The sequence below is a fragment of the Chanodichthys erythropterus genome, chromosome 7 (genome assembly GCF_024489055.1).
Source record: "Chanodichthys erythropterus isolate Z2021 chromosome 7, ASM2448905v1, whole genome shotgun sequence".
In the NCBI taxonomy this organism is placed as follows: domain Eukaryota; kingdom Metazoa; phylum Chordata; class Actinopteri; order Cypriniformes; family Xenocyprididae; genus Chanodichthys; species Chanodichthys erythropterus.
In genome coordinates, this window is record NC_090227.1 from 9387975 (window position 1) to 9402801 (window position 14827).

At 35.9% G+C, this 14827-nt stretch overlaps 1 protein-coding gene across 1 annotated transcript; it reads left to right on the forward strand.

Annotated features, from left to right (window-relative positions):
- The first annotated feature begins 451 nt into the window (after positions 1–451).
- On the forward strand, positions 452–14827 carry chrna5 (cholinergic receptor, nicotinic, alpha 5). The gene is made up of 9 exons (XM_067388997.1): positions 452–544; positions 933–1040; positions 6116–6267; positions 9501–9545; positions 9791–9900; positions 12893–13070; positions 13323–13655; positions 13969–14337; positions 14642–14827. Exons 2-9 carry the CDS (start codon positions 968–970, stop codon positions 14798–14800), a joined length of 1419 nt encoding a protein of 472 aa, XP_067245098.1. The 5' UTR covers positions 452–544; positions 933–967; the 3' UTR covers positions 14801–14827.

A 14827-nucleotide genomic window follows, 5' to 3' on the forward strand; every position in this document is an offset into this window, starting at 1 on the left:
ATAATGAATATTTGAATGAATTAAATAATGATTCTTTTAATTCATTTTAATCTAAGTATCATATACAGTCAAATCAAAAATGATTCAGACACTAGAATTATTTTTTATACTTTTAATATAATGCAAGCAATAAGCCTTTCAATTTGACACATTATGTAATAGAGGGTCTTTGCTCTGTCTCTCTATCCACAAAAGGGTCATTAGCCTAAAAAAAAGACTGAAGGAACTCTTTTGTACTCTCATTAACATGTGTGCATGTTTTCAAACAGGAGGGGGCAGACTTTACAAGATAATGGAGGATCCATGGCTGTGATTGGCTGTTTTTTTTCTGTGCGGGAAAATGCAAGGGGGGTGAGGGGGGTGGGCCTGCCTTTCTGGAGGAGGAGGAGGAGGAGGAGGAGAAGGAGGAGAAGGAGGAGAAGGAGACCATGACGGCTTGTATGTGAGTAAGCAGCCACACACATGCTGGTTGGCAGGGACACACGACAACCAAATGGAAAAGAAAAATTCTAAAGGATTCTGCTCTTTTCCAGTCCATAATCAGGTAAGGAAAGGAAAATGACAAAGAAAGAGAAAGGGAGAGAAACAGAGAGAGAGAGACACTGGGTGTTTGCAGAATGATGAATGTGAGTATAATCTCAACAGACTCTCTAAGGTGGATAGATACATGCTTTGTTTTATTGTGTGTAAAGGTCCGTTCACATGTGCATGATGCAGAACATGGTGATATTCCTACAGACTGACACATAATGTGGCTTGTTTTTTTTTTTTTTGTGATCAATTGAAAGATGCAAAATGTGCAGCATTCAGACACATGTGCAATGTCTTCACTGCATACATATTTAATTGCTAACAGGCTTGTGAGTCTTAAACAACAGTTCGGGCTGTATTTGTGCTTAATAAAGTGCATGCATGCCTATGTCTGCTTGCAGGTCTTCTCTGTGGCTTTGCTGCTCCTGATGGTATCATGGTAACAGCTCACAGCACTGTCAGAGCTCTCCTCCTGCTGGTCTGCTGTGCTGTCCTCTGCTCCTCTATAGGTGAGTGTCTCTGACCTTGGCTCAGTGCCCCACCTAACATCATGAAGCCTGTCATGCCCATAATTCAACCGAAAATTTAAGGAAAAAAACAATCATTTATATACTATCATTTTGTATAATTTAAATATAGATCATTTATATAATATATTTTGTAAAGAAAATGATTCCTATCTTTAGGACCATTAAGAAAAAAAAAAGTACTTATTTTTTATTTATAAATAAAAAAAGTGTTACTGAACTCGGAATACTACTGTACTAATCTTACTAGTTAAGGTATAGGGTAGGAAATTTCGGAGAGGCTAGCAATAGCGAGCTAGCTTTGAGCGTTCTCCAAAGCCACGCCTCCTCCAAAACACATGAACGCGAACAGCATGAGAGATAGCATTAAATTACCTCATATCTCAAAGCACATAACATTACAATAATAATGAAAGGAAGCAACTTAACTTGTACCACCTGACTGCTGCAGATTCATTTCGATGTTGATAGGGTTGCGAAGGTATGAAAATAGATACGTTAACAGCAGGTAGGACATCCTATTATTGGCCGGATCCTGTGTCAGCATCACATACATGCATCGTGCTGCTCACGTGTTCAGCTTCGGCCATTACTGAGTTGGTGTTCGGACATACAATAAGAAACAACAACAAAGTGTCTTTAAAAAATTCTTTTGTGCAGAACTACTTCCTTCTGCCACGGATTCAAATCTCAAGTTGACAGTTTAACAGTTGTGACCAAGCCTTCGTTACTAATTCTAAAATGTCACTTTAGAACTAGTAAAGAAGAAATGTTGAGTCGCTTCACTGAAGCTTATTGTATTACGTAGAGTATTATGGCATTATGAGAGAGATCGACTAAACAAGCATATGATATAGCATTCATTCTTCAGGTCGATGTCCATAATATTATATCCATAATAAAAAATCAGTTTGAATTCCTGCTGAGGAAAGCAATATCTTTGTCTTTGTCCTTTTGAAATTAAAGGGAAAGAATGTACGTTTTTTCCACTAGAGGTCGCTTTTTCAAAACAATAACTAAGGCGTAGCTTGATGATGCCCTGAATGAGCATGGAATCATGGGAGTTGTCATCTTCACATCCAAAGCCGATAGAAAGCAAAAGCATTTTACGTATATGCCGTATACGTTTATTTATTAAGCTTATATGCCGAAGTCTGTTGCTGCCGCTCCTTTCGCTTTTTTGTTTATGCATATTTTATGATTAAAGTTACGATTAATGTCCACCTCCTTCGTCCCTGGACTTGAACTTTGTTACAGTTATGTTTGATCACTTTTACAGTTATGTTGTTAGTTATGTTTGAACACACCAAGCTGACGATCGGCCGTCGGGCAGTTTTTGTTTGTCGGCCAACTAAGTTTTCTCAGTGTGTTCCGCACTGTCGGCTGAAGTTGGTCCTCGTTGCCTTTTTTTCAGCCGATTCGACATGCTGAATCGGCGTCAGAGCCATTTGATCATTCTGATTGGCTGTTCAGCTACTGCCACCTGCTGGTACGGAAAGGCATTTCATCTTACACAGGCGCAGAATGGACTTGCTACTTGGCCGTCGGCTGTCGAGCGTCGGTTTGGTGTGTCAGGCCAATTTTGGACACAGACCCTGCCGACGTGAGCCAACCCCGCAGTATGCTTTCATTGCCACTAGTTTGTCAGCGTCGGCTTGGTGTGTTCCTTTATTATTAAAAATTTAAAATTCACATTATTTTATTTCATTCTAGTGAAAAAGCTGCGATTGCTGAATTACTATTTAGACTTTTATTTAGACTCATACAGGTCATTTTATCTGACGAATTAAAAATGTAGGGTAACGCAGCGCATTACTTGGTCAAAACAATCTATTAAAATATGTTTGAGTGTGTTGAAAGTTTTTATAATGTGACTGTGCGTTCACTTGGTGGCTGGTATGAGACAATTGTAGCACACTGCAGCTGTGAGTTCAATTACTTGAAAATAGCAATGTTACCCCCTCGTTGTTGATAAATGTAATGTAACGATTCAGTAGCAAAGCTATTTTATTACTAAAAGTCATGGGCAGCATTGATAACTAATTTCTGTCCTCCTGAATGTTTGTGTGTGCACAGCACAATCTCCGCTCTCTGTATGCGAGTGACATATGTGTGTGTGCTTTAATGAAAACAGCGCATTAATATAGAACAGTGATTAAACCGATTTGGAACTGCATTAAACGGTTTTATTGCACACCTTCCAGTCAATCAGAATTGAATATTAAGAAAGATAATATAATATAATATATTATAATCTTCATCCAATTATTATTTCAAACAGCTCTCTTGCTCTGTGACAAAGGCTCTCAGTGTCGTTGATAAGATCACACTCCAAAATGGATAGTCTCCTATTCCATGTTAGTCAGTGAGGGGCTAGACAATCAAGACCAGACAGAGATAAATATTTTTATGTTTATAGAATAAAAACATCAGTTGCCACAGAACTATAAGTGAGGTTATTTGAGGATTGAAGGCCACACTGATGATTACAATCCATGCACACACAGTGCACATCAGAGAAGTTATAGCAGCACTTTTGGGGTAAAATGACACATTTTACTGCATGGCTTTTGAGGAAATATATTTTTTTTGGGCACTGTAAAAAGTGAAAATATAGGGAGGCATCTGACCCTTAAAATTACTTTTGTTTGTGTAACAAAATGTAGTCATATTGATTTGGTCATATTGAATTCTATCATTTAGTTCCCACTTTATTGTAGAACTGACCACCTAAAGCCTTGCATATGCTTGTAGTGCATATGAGATATACAATTAATTGAGCATTAGCATTGTACTTGTAATTAATAATGGTCAATTCAGTTCATTAATGTGTTGCTTTTTTTCTTCTTCTAAAATTCAGTTTTATTTTATTTATTATAAGATAAAATAGTAAAAACCACAACTGTGTTCTTTTACATCATGTTTTAAGTCAGTGTCATGGTCTGCATGTTCACTCACACTGATTATCACTTTATGAGATAGTACTCAGCTGTAACAGTGTGACCTGAGGATTAATGCATTTTCTAATCAGTCTTATATTGATCAAGGGAGAAAACAGAACCGCAGATATTGATCAATGGGAAAACAAGCTGAAACTGGAATACCATCTGCGGTTGTCTGTGAAATGACCATTTAAATAACTTCAAGATTTATAAGCACAGAAACTGAGTTAAGATAAAATTGCAAATTCCAATCAATATCTAAATATGTAGCTGAATAAGAAATGCATCAATCAATAAATGTTGTTTGGGTCTTACCACACTTTATACGATAAATGCAGCACCAGTGGCCAACAACCTCATTTTAGACAGAAATGAGAAAAATGACATTTGCAGTGTTTTATGGCTTCAAGGCCAAATCATTCCCTTGAGACTCAGCGAGTCTAGATAATTGATTCTGTCTTACATCCAGCTTCAGACATCCCAAAAACTGAAATCCAGAAGACTACCGAATTTTATTTAGTTTATACTTAAAACAGGCTGGTGAGTGTAGTGTATATATATATATATATATATATATATATATATATATATATATATATATATATATATATATATATATATATATATCTTTAATGCATTTAATGCACTTGAAAAAAAAAATCAATATAAAAAAATAAAAATAAAGGTATAGTTCACCACAAAAGAAAATTCAGTCATCATTTACTCAACCTCATGGTCCTAAATTCATTTGTAAAAATTTCTATGTTGAATCAAATAAAATATTTCTTTCTGAAGCTACTTTTTGTATTGCCTGTTTGATGCTTTACAATAATGACTTCAAATTATCTTTTGGGGGTAATTTCTCAGCCAAAATTGATGTGCAATTAAATTTTGATTATTTAGATTAATTATTCACCACATTATTTAATTAATTAGAGTAAAAAATTTCAATCGCTTGACAGCCCTAATATATATATATATATATATATATATATATATATATATATATATATATATATATATATATATATATATATATATATATATCAGGGCTGTCAAGCGATTGAAATTTTTTACTCTAATTAATTAAATAATGTGGTGAATAATTAATCTAAATAATCAAAATTTAATTGCACATATATATATATATATATATATATTATATATATATATATATATATATATATATATATATATTAGGGCTGTCAAGCGATTGAATTTATATATATATATATATATATATATATATATATATATACACACACACACACATGTGTGGTACAGGTCTAGTCATAATGTACAATATATGAATATGGTGTTCGTTTGGCATCAAATCAGCTGTCGTATGCAAATGAAGGGCATTTGTATGATGCATAGAATTTTAATCATTCTCTTACGAGCTTCCATTTTAGTTAGGATGTTTCCTTTGGATGCAACGTCCTATGTAAAGCACAGCTTACTAGGTTTTGGAACAGAGCTGTAGTGTTTGACATTCCACTTTGAAGAATATCCCTCCCACCAGTGACGGTAACACAACCCATATCATCTAAACCAGTTTCACATTCAGAGATTCATAAATCTCATTTCATAACTATCTGCCCCCACAGAAAAGAACATGTTTAGCAAATCATGTTTCCATTAGTGACTCAGACTTTGGAGGCCCTGAGAGGCAAATCTGATCACCACACAGGATATTGGCATGATAGCAACGGCTGCTGGAGATCCAATAGCAAAGCCACATGAGCTTCATTAGAGTTAATCAAGTATACAGCACAATAAGACAGAAGTCATTTTTAAGGCAGCTTTGAAAGGCTCAAGCTCTGATAGTCACTGATATTCCATCATTCCAATAAGAATTAATTCTATTGGTCTGAATTTGTAGATGACACTAAAGTGCAAGCTTGCTACAAAGCCTATATGTCTTGGGTGAGATGTTTATTGTGAGATCAATATGTTCATTGACCAAGTGTCAACCAAACTGACACACTTTCCATAACCCCGTGTTGTCCTTGTATCTGGGACTGCTGCCATCTATTTAATGTCGTTAAGTGTCTCAGTCCCTCCTGATTGATTGAATAAAAGAGAGATTATCATGAAGTTGTTGTTGTTTTTAAGGTCCTCCTGTGCTGTCTTCCTATGCCAAGACAGAAGACAAACTGTTTAAACATCTCTTCAGAAACTACCAGAAATGGGTGAGACCAGTGGAGGATCTAAATGGAACGGTGCATGTGAAATTTGGCCTGGCAATCTCCCAGCTGGTGGATGTGGTGAGAATTAATCATTCTAAAATAGCATTCTCCTAAGGCAAAGTCTTAGCTTACAATTAACATATTTTAAATTATATACATTAGGCAATTCTCTATCATTAAACTAGTTAAGGAATTTATTTATTGTTAAAGGGTTAGTTCACACAAAAATGAAAATTCTGTCATTTATTACTCACCCTCATCCTGTTCCACACCTTCGTTAATCTTCTGAACGCAAATTGAGATATTTTTGTTGAAATCTGATGGCTTTGTGAGGCCTGCATAGGGACCAATGACACTTCCTCTCTCAAGATCCATTAATGTACTAAAAACATATTTAAATCAGTTCATGTGAGTACAGTTGTTCAATATTAATATTAATGTTTTGAAATTGTCCATCACTATACTGCCCTACAAAGCAAAAAGGCAGTAACTGCATTTTTGGTCAAAAATGAGTTATTGTCATTTTCATGACATTCAAGGCATCCTTTGTTATGTGACAAAACATCTTATCTGAAATGTGTGTCGTTTTGGAGAAAAATGGTAGTTGTTTGTACAGTAACTGCAAAAAGCCCTAGTGAAACAAAGCATGAGTACAGTAACATCCATTACTGTATTCTTGTTATGTTTTACCTAACAAAAAATAACCGTGTTGCTGCGCAATGAAGTTACTGTTTCCATGGTGAACACACACAGCTGATTTCGCGGCATCCTCGCGAGTCGCGGGACGGTTTTTACATTTGCGATTTCACCCTTCTAACTTCACACACATTTTGTTTGAGATGGCACAAAGCCGAGGAAAGAAAATGGTCGAACTGGCGTTGAAAAGAAAATACCCGGAGAATGGTAAGTAACAGTGACAGATTAAACATTAAGAGGCTAGGCTATCAAAATATAAGCACTTGTCAGCTGCCAGGGCGGGACTTCCTTTCAGAGGTCCATTCTGATAGCATTATGCTAATTAACAGGCGATGTTTTAAATAGCTTTGCTTACCTGTCCCTGATCCTCCCTACTCCTAGCTGTAACTTTATCCTCTGTAACTTCACATCATCGCCGATGCCATGTCATCATTTTGTTGATCATGTCACAAAGTTATAATCCAACCAGCGGTGGAAAAATATTCAATAACTGCTGTTATTCCCTGCCTGTGAGCAATGTTGTGGAGGATGAGGAGTAATAACCATATGAAATGTGGTGTTCATGTTCACCAGTTAATTTGATTTCTATTATTATTACCATTATTTTATATATATATATATATATATATATATATATATATATATATATATATATATATATATATATATATATATATAATCTGTAATCTATGTTTACTAATTTGAAATATCTGTCCCATGTATTCATTTCATTCAGTACTTTGTGTTTATAAACCTATTGAAACAGATACTGCACCGTATAAAATCAACTTGTTTATCTTATTTATCATCCTAAGAGTTTAAAAAGCCTTAGAAACACTTAGACACAATTATTTTGTTTTGCTCTGTTGAATTGGAGTTTAACTTGCCTATATTGCTCCAAAGAAAAGTTGTTTTGGAGTGCTTTAACATTAATGTGATTTGTAGGTATAGCAAATACTACATTACAGGTATGGTATGACTCCCCCAATGAATCCAGTGAAAATTTTGTAAAGTCCTTTTTTTTTATGCTCAACAGAAATATGGGTTAGATGAGTAAATGATGGCAGAATTTTCATTTTGGGTGAACTATTCCTTTAAGTCTTATTGTGAGTGATGTGTTAAAGGATTAGTTCACCCAAAACTGAAAATTCTGTCATTAATTACCCTCATGTCGTTCCAAATCCGTAAGACCTTCGTTCATCTTCGGAACACAAATTAAGATATTTTTGACAAAATCCGATGGCTCAGTGAGGCCTGCATTGACCGCAAGATAATTAACACTTTCAGATGCCCAGAAAGCTACTAAAGACATATTTAAAACAGTTCATGTGACCACAGTGGTTCAACCTTAATGTTATGACGCGACGAGAATACTTTTTGTTTGCCAAAAAAAAACAAAATAACGACTTTTCAACAATACAGCGATTTCAAAACACACTGCTTTATGAAGCTTCGAAGCTTTACGAATCTTTTGTTTCGAATCAGTGGAATCAAAGATTGCTTTAACATTAATGTGATTTGTACGTTTAGCAAATACTACATTACAGATACGGAAACACCCCCAGACACACATTAAACTAATACTCACAAATAATAATTTGGTCCTAAAATAAATGGTCCCCATTTGGACCTTGATACAGCTTAGCAATGTGAGACTTTAAGCAGCCGTTTCAGCACCAGAACAGCTTCCGGGTGGAAAATATTGACCTAAAATGGTCAAATTAGTTTGGGTTTGGTTTATCCATATTCAGGAAAACAAATGGTTCCAATTATTTCAAATACAGTGTATCTAAGACACCCATAGCCCAAGTTGTGGCAAAATAGTTTTTGGAGAATCTGTAGTTACTGCCTTTTTTCTTGGTATGGTGTCACGTTTTTTGTAAGTAATACAAAGCAATAATACAGTAACTGCAAAATAGGGGTGAAATATCAAATTAAATATGAGGATTGATATGTACAAAGAATAAGCTAATATAAAGTAACATAACAGCAACATGTCCAATAATCTACCTACAACTACTTAAGCTGGATGACAGGATAACTTTTAAGTCATTTTTCTCAGTTCTGCACTCTGCGTAGTTACTGCCTTTTTGCTTTGTAGGGCAGTATATAAGTCGTTTTGTTTTTTTGTTTGTTTTTTTGGCGCACCAAAAATATTCTCGTTGCTTTATAATATTAATATTGCACCACTGTACTCACATGAACTGATTTAAATATGTTTTTAGTAACTTTATGGATCTTGAGAGAGGAAATGTCATTACTCCCTATGGAGGCCTCACAGAGCCATCGGATTTCAACAACAATATTTCAGTTTGTGTTCCGAAGATTAACGATGGTCTTACGGGTGTGGAACGGCATGAGGGTGAGTAATAAATTACATTATTTTCATTTTTGGGTGAACTAACCCTTTAACCTTTATGTTCTGTTTGGGGTCAGAAGGTAAAAGGTTAGGGTTAGATCAATGGGGTTACAATGGGGTAAATCATCCATTATATCTGTCATGTAAAGCATTGGCACCCCAAACATAAAGAACATAAAAAAATCAATCTCAGCAGAACATCAAGGTTAATAGTATAACACAGATGTAATATAATTTTGTTGTTGTTGTTGATTAGGATGAGAAGAACCAGCTGATGACAACCAATGTGTGGATGAAACAGGTAAAGCAGGACCCAATAAGGTTGATCTGATTAATATGTAATAATTTTTCATTATTTGTCATCATATCTTCTGCATTTAGAATTTTGATAGATTTTCAATTTTCACTTTGGCCAATGTGTTCTATTCTGGTGGTATTTGGTAACGATGAGTGCACACCCTTCCAGCATATACACAGTACTTTCTTTATGGTTTTATTTGTGTGGGGATTAGCTTTGCAGATAAATCTATGTCTTTCTGCATTCAGGAGTGGACAGACATGAAGCTCAGATGGAATCCGGATCATTACCTGGGCATCACTTCCATCAGAGTTCCCTCAGACTCCATCTGGATTCCCGACATTGTGCTCTATGACAAGTATGTGTATGAGTCTGAAAAGAAACCAGAGAGGGACTGAACAAGATGTTAAACATTTCTGTAAGAGCCATAAATAACAAAAAAATTACAATATTATTATTATTAAAAATAAATAAACAAATAAAATGAAAAAGACTGACAGTCACTTCAATCCCCTGATCCAGAAAAGAAGCAGAACAAATTAACCAACAAATTCTATTTAGATCAAAATCAATGGTAACAAAAAGAAAGCAAATAAAATCTTCAAAAGAGGGCCAGGTCAACATAAAAAAAAAAGTTCTAACTTACAAGGTTAGCATTACATAACTTACACAAATGAAATTAAATTAACAACAGAGTCTCAACTCGCTCACTCTCTAACGTAAACATAGGCAAATTTCAGATTCAAAGGAAATGGCACCCTCACCTTATAACTTCTGAATTCATAATTAAAGAAGGTAGAACAAAATAACAATATTCACATTGGGGAAGAGCACACTCAGCATTCCCCATGCTCAAATCTGTAGCGGTTACACAAATTATTAAAGGGTTAGTTCACCCAAAAATGAAAATTCTGTCATTAATTACTCAACCTCATGTCATTTCATGCCCGTAAAACCTTTGCTCATTTTCAGAACACAAATCAAGATATTTTTAATAAAATCCTATGGCTCAGTGAGGCCTCCATTGACAGAAAGTTAATTTACACTTTCAAATGCCCAGAAAGGTATTAAAGACATATTTAAAACAGTTCATGTGACTACAGTGGTTCAACCTTAATGTTATGAAGGGACGAGAATACTTTTTGTGTACCAAAAAAACAAAATAAATATATCTAGTGATGGGCGATTTCAAAACATACTTAATGAAGCGTCTAAGCTTTTTCGAATCAGTAGTTTGGAGCGTGTATCAAACTGACAAAGTCACGTGATTTCAGTAAACGAGGCTTCGTTACTTCATAAGTGTTTCGAAATTTCAATGGTTAATGTGACTTTGGCAACTTGGTACACACTTCGAACCACTGTTTCGCAACAAAATATCCATAAAGCTTCGAAGCTATTGAAGTATTCATGACACAAAAAGTATTCTCGTCACTATATAACATTAAGGTTGAACCACTGTGGTCACATGAACTGTTTTAAATGTCTTTAGTACCTTTCCGGGCATTTGAAAGTGTAAATTAACTTGCTGTCAATGCAGGCCTCACTGAGCCATTGGATTTTGACAGAGAATGAAAAATTTGACCGTCATTATAATTTCTATAGTTCAGTTTTTTAGTGTAGGTAATCCACAGTCATATTCAATAAACAGGCACAGGGTAAAAACACAGGCAAACATTCCAAACATAAAACAAGGTCCAAGAAACACAGACAAACAAAGAAATCTTAAGAAGAGGCAAAATATCAAAACCATGAAACCAGGAAAAAAACACTCAGAACTGCAGCTTCACAAACAAGACCTTATCAAGAATGAGTGGAAACCATAGACTGTGGTAGAAACACAGGTCTTATAAGGCAGAGCTAAACAAGGTAATCACTAAACATAATCACACATAATGAGACAGGCAAAGGGTAGGGGAGAGTGGGGTGATTTTTGCCAGAGGGGAAGTAGTTCCACCCATTGTTTCTGGAAAAGCATAGAAGAAATTGGTCATGTGACCACATAATTTTGAAAAGCCATCCATTTTACTCATCCTCCAAAGAAGAGAGACACATGGCATGAGAGGAAAGCACAAGAAAAACACATAAAAAAAACAGTTTTTTCCCTTTCAAAGTAAAATTTCTATGATCAAGGTTTTTTGATCGTAGTGTCTGAACAATTATAGACAAGTTTGTAAACATTTCACACATTTTAGTGCTTTAGCAGGCTACACAATGAGTCTATACAGTTAGCATGATGTTAGCTCTTAACTGCTGGATCATGCTAGTTTTTCAAACTTGTGGGTCCGGGGTGATTTGTGCCAGAGGGCCTGGGTTAAGTTGTGCCAGTGGCACAATTCACCCCCATGTATGATTATTTTCAACATATAATTAATTTGTAATTGTACATTTTAGCAGTTAAACTATGTGACATTCTTGATTTTAGACCAAAACCATCATGCCACACACTTATAAAACGCACTTTCTGAAGATGAAAAGCATGAAATGGTCCAATGTTGTGCAAAAGGCATGAAAACAACTAATATTGTGTGAAAACTGAATGGAGATTATTGAATTATCATAAGATTTGTGAGTGATTTACAGCACAGCAGAACTCGGTCAGATAAAGGCTTATTAATGAAAGTTCCTGTCAACAAAAATTAATTGTATTAAAAGGGCAGCTATAAAAAAAAAAAAAAAAAAAAGACAGTGTTTAGCAGCAAACATCATTCACAAATATCATATATTGTGTATTTAAGTTTTTTTGTGTTTTCCCAAAAACTACAAAATATGACTTAGCCTATTCCAACAGTTTAATAGGGTGACAATATCTAAATAAACCTTAAATGAGTAATTTTGTATTGAATTTGTCTTGCTTTCATATAGCATTAGAGTTCATAACATTAAAATCATCAAAAATGACTGGCACAAATTACCCTTACGTATTCTCCCCAAAGGCACAACTTCCGAGACCACTTTTTTTCCAAAAGCTATATTTCTGAAACAATTTATTTCAGATCCAAAGTTATTGTTCTCAGGGATGCACCACATCCTGAAATATATGTACATTCTTAAGACGAAGGCATTACTGCCATGGCCTCACTTTAAAGTCACTTTGAGTAAAAACTGTCACAACTCACCTCACTTTCCCCTACTGGTAAATGGAGTGCATGATAAGGTAGCAAAGGAGATGGAAGGAATGCCCTCTGGTGGCGATCATGGGCACTCCAGCTGGTGGACAAATGAATTTTCCATGTTAGTAAAAGTACACAAACCTTCATTTTTGAAATGTGAAACATTTTCTACTCCAATTTGAATTGCTTCTCATTAAATTTGGACTCTGCATCTCATGACTGAATGATTCTCACCTGCAGTTCAGATGGTAATTTCGAGGCCACAGTGACAAAAGCAGTGGTGAGATATGATGGCACTATCTCCTGGACCCCTCCTGCCAACTATAAATCTGCCTGCACCATCGATGTGACATTCTTCCCCTTTGATCTTCAGAACTGCTCCATGAAATTTGGCTCCTGGACCTACGATGGTTCCCACGTATGTTTTTAACTGTTATTATAGGCATTAAACCTGTTGCTAGTAGAAAGGTGTAGTTAACCCAAAAATTTTAATTCTGAAAATTATTTACTTTGGATTATTTATCTATTGTCAAATTCACAGTGACCTCTTTAATCAGACTCCTTAAAATATCATAAAGCCCCCATAAAAGTAGCTAAAACTAACCATACGATAGTTTCTGTGTTAAGAATCGGGATATTTTTGTAACAGCTGCATAATTCTCTTTTTAAGGTGGACATTCTCCTTGAGGACGTACATGTGGACAAACGTGACTATTTTGACAACGGTGAATGGGAGATTGTGACGGCCACAGGTAGCCGGGGTTTGAGAAGCGACGGGACATTTTTCTATCCATCCATCACCTACTCCTTTATTATCCGACGTCTTCCACTTTTCTACACACTCTTCCTCATCATTCCCTGCATTGGATTGTCTTTCCTGACCGTGCTGGTGTTTTATCTCCCATCTAATGGAGGAGAGAAAATCTCCCTCTGCACATCTGTCCTTGTCTCCCTAACTGTCTTCCTTCTGGTGATAGAAGAGATCATCCCTTCCTCCTCAAAGGTGGTACTCTTTTTAAGAATTCAAAGCTTTGTGAAATGACTTCTATATTTTAATAAGGTATATACTATAAGCCAATGCGCAGACACAGCACTTTTCTGAATTATTTCACATTATTGTCTGAAATATAAGAGTAAATTGCAGTATTTTTCAGCTATTGGTTGTCTGTGTGATAAAGTTTTACCACAAATATAAGTTCATTCATCTATAGGCATTGAAGTTCAATGGAATAGTATGGAATAGTATTATCCATATGATCTTATAATCCATATTGTCGAATGACTTGTGTTTTCTGCTATGTTGTTTTCTGTCCCAGGTCATTCCTCTCATTGGAGAATATTTAGTCTTCACTATGATCTTTGTGACGCTTTCCATTGTCATCACCGTCTTTGCCATTAACATCCATCATCGCTCCTCATCTACTCATCACAGCATGGCGCCCTGGGTCCGCCGTATCTTTCTGCACCATCTGCCTAAACTGCTGTGCATGCGCAGCCATGTGGACCGTTACGCCACCACCGCAGGGAGGCAGAGAGCAGACAGGACTGAAAGAGAAGGGCTGGGCTATGAGAAGAGTTTCGGCCAGGATACCACTCTGCCCAATGCAGAAGACAGTCTGCGGGCAGCCTTAGAATCCATACGCTACATCATGCTTCATGTGGTGAAGGAGAATGAAGTCAGAGAGGTAAGATTGTTGTATGATATACTGATTGGCTTATCACTCCGTCTCCTCTCCACCAGTAAGATGGTGTGTGGTGGGCGTTCTGCCGCAATATGGCTGCCGTTGCATCATCCAGGTGGATGCTGCACATTTTGTGGTGGCTTAGGAGATTCCCCCTTCCATACGTAAAGCGCTTTGAATACCCAGAAAAGCGCTATATAAATGTAATGAATTATTATTATTATTATTATTATTGTCTCTTTAGACTTGTAGGCATGATGTGATTTTTGTGCATTCTAATGAATTCTAATGTAATGCCTATTTTTAGGTTGTTCAGGACTGGAAGTTTGTGGCCCAGGTTCTGGACCGGGTTTTCCTGTGGGCATTTCTCTTAGTATCAGTGCTTGGCTCTGCTCTCCTTTTTATCCCTGTCATCTATAAATGGGCCAATATCATTGTTCCCAACTATGCTGGAAGTACCAGCTAAAACACATGAATGTATAAAATTAAACAA

Excerpts from the sequence above, each read along its gene's own strand:
- chrna5 (XM_067388997.1), top strand. The coding sequence starts at position 968 with ATGGTAACAGCTCACAGCACTGTCAGAGCTCTCCTCCTGCTGGTCTGC. Across the intron at positions 1,041-6,115 it reads TGTCCTCTGCTCCTCTATAG|GTCCTCCTGTGCTGTCTTCC; the intron begins GTGAGTGTCTCT and ends GTTGTTTTTAAG. Across the intron at positions 9,546-9,790 it reads CCAATGTGTGGATGAAACAG|GAGTGGACAGACATGAAGCT; the intron begins GTAAAGCAGGAC and ends TTCTGCATTCAG.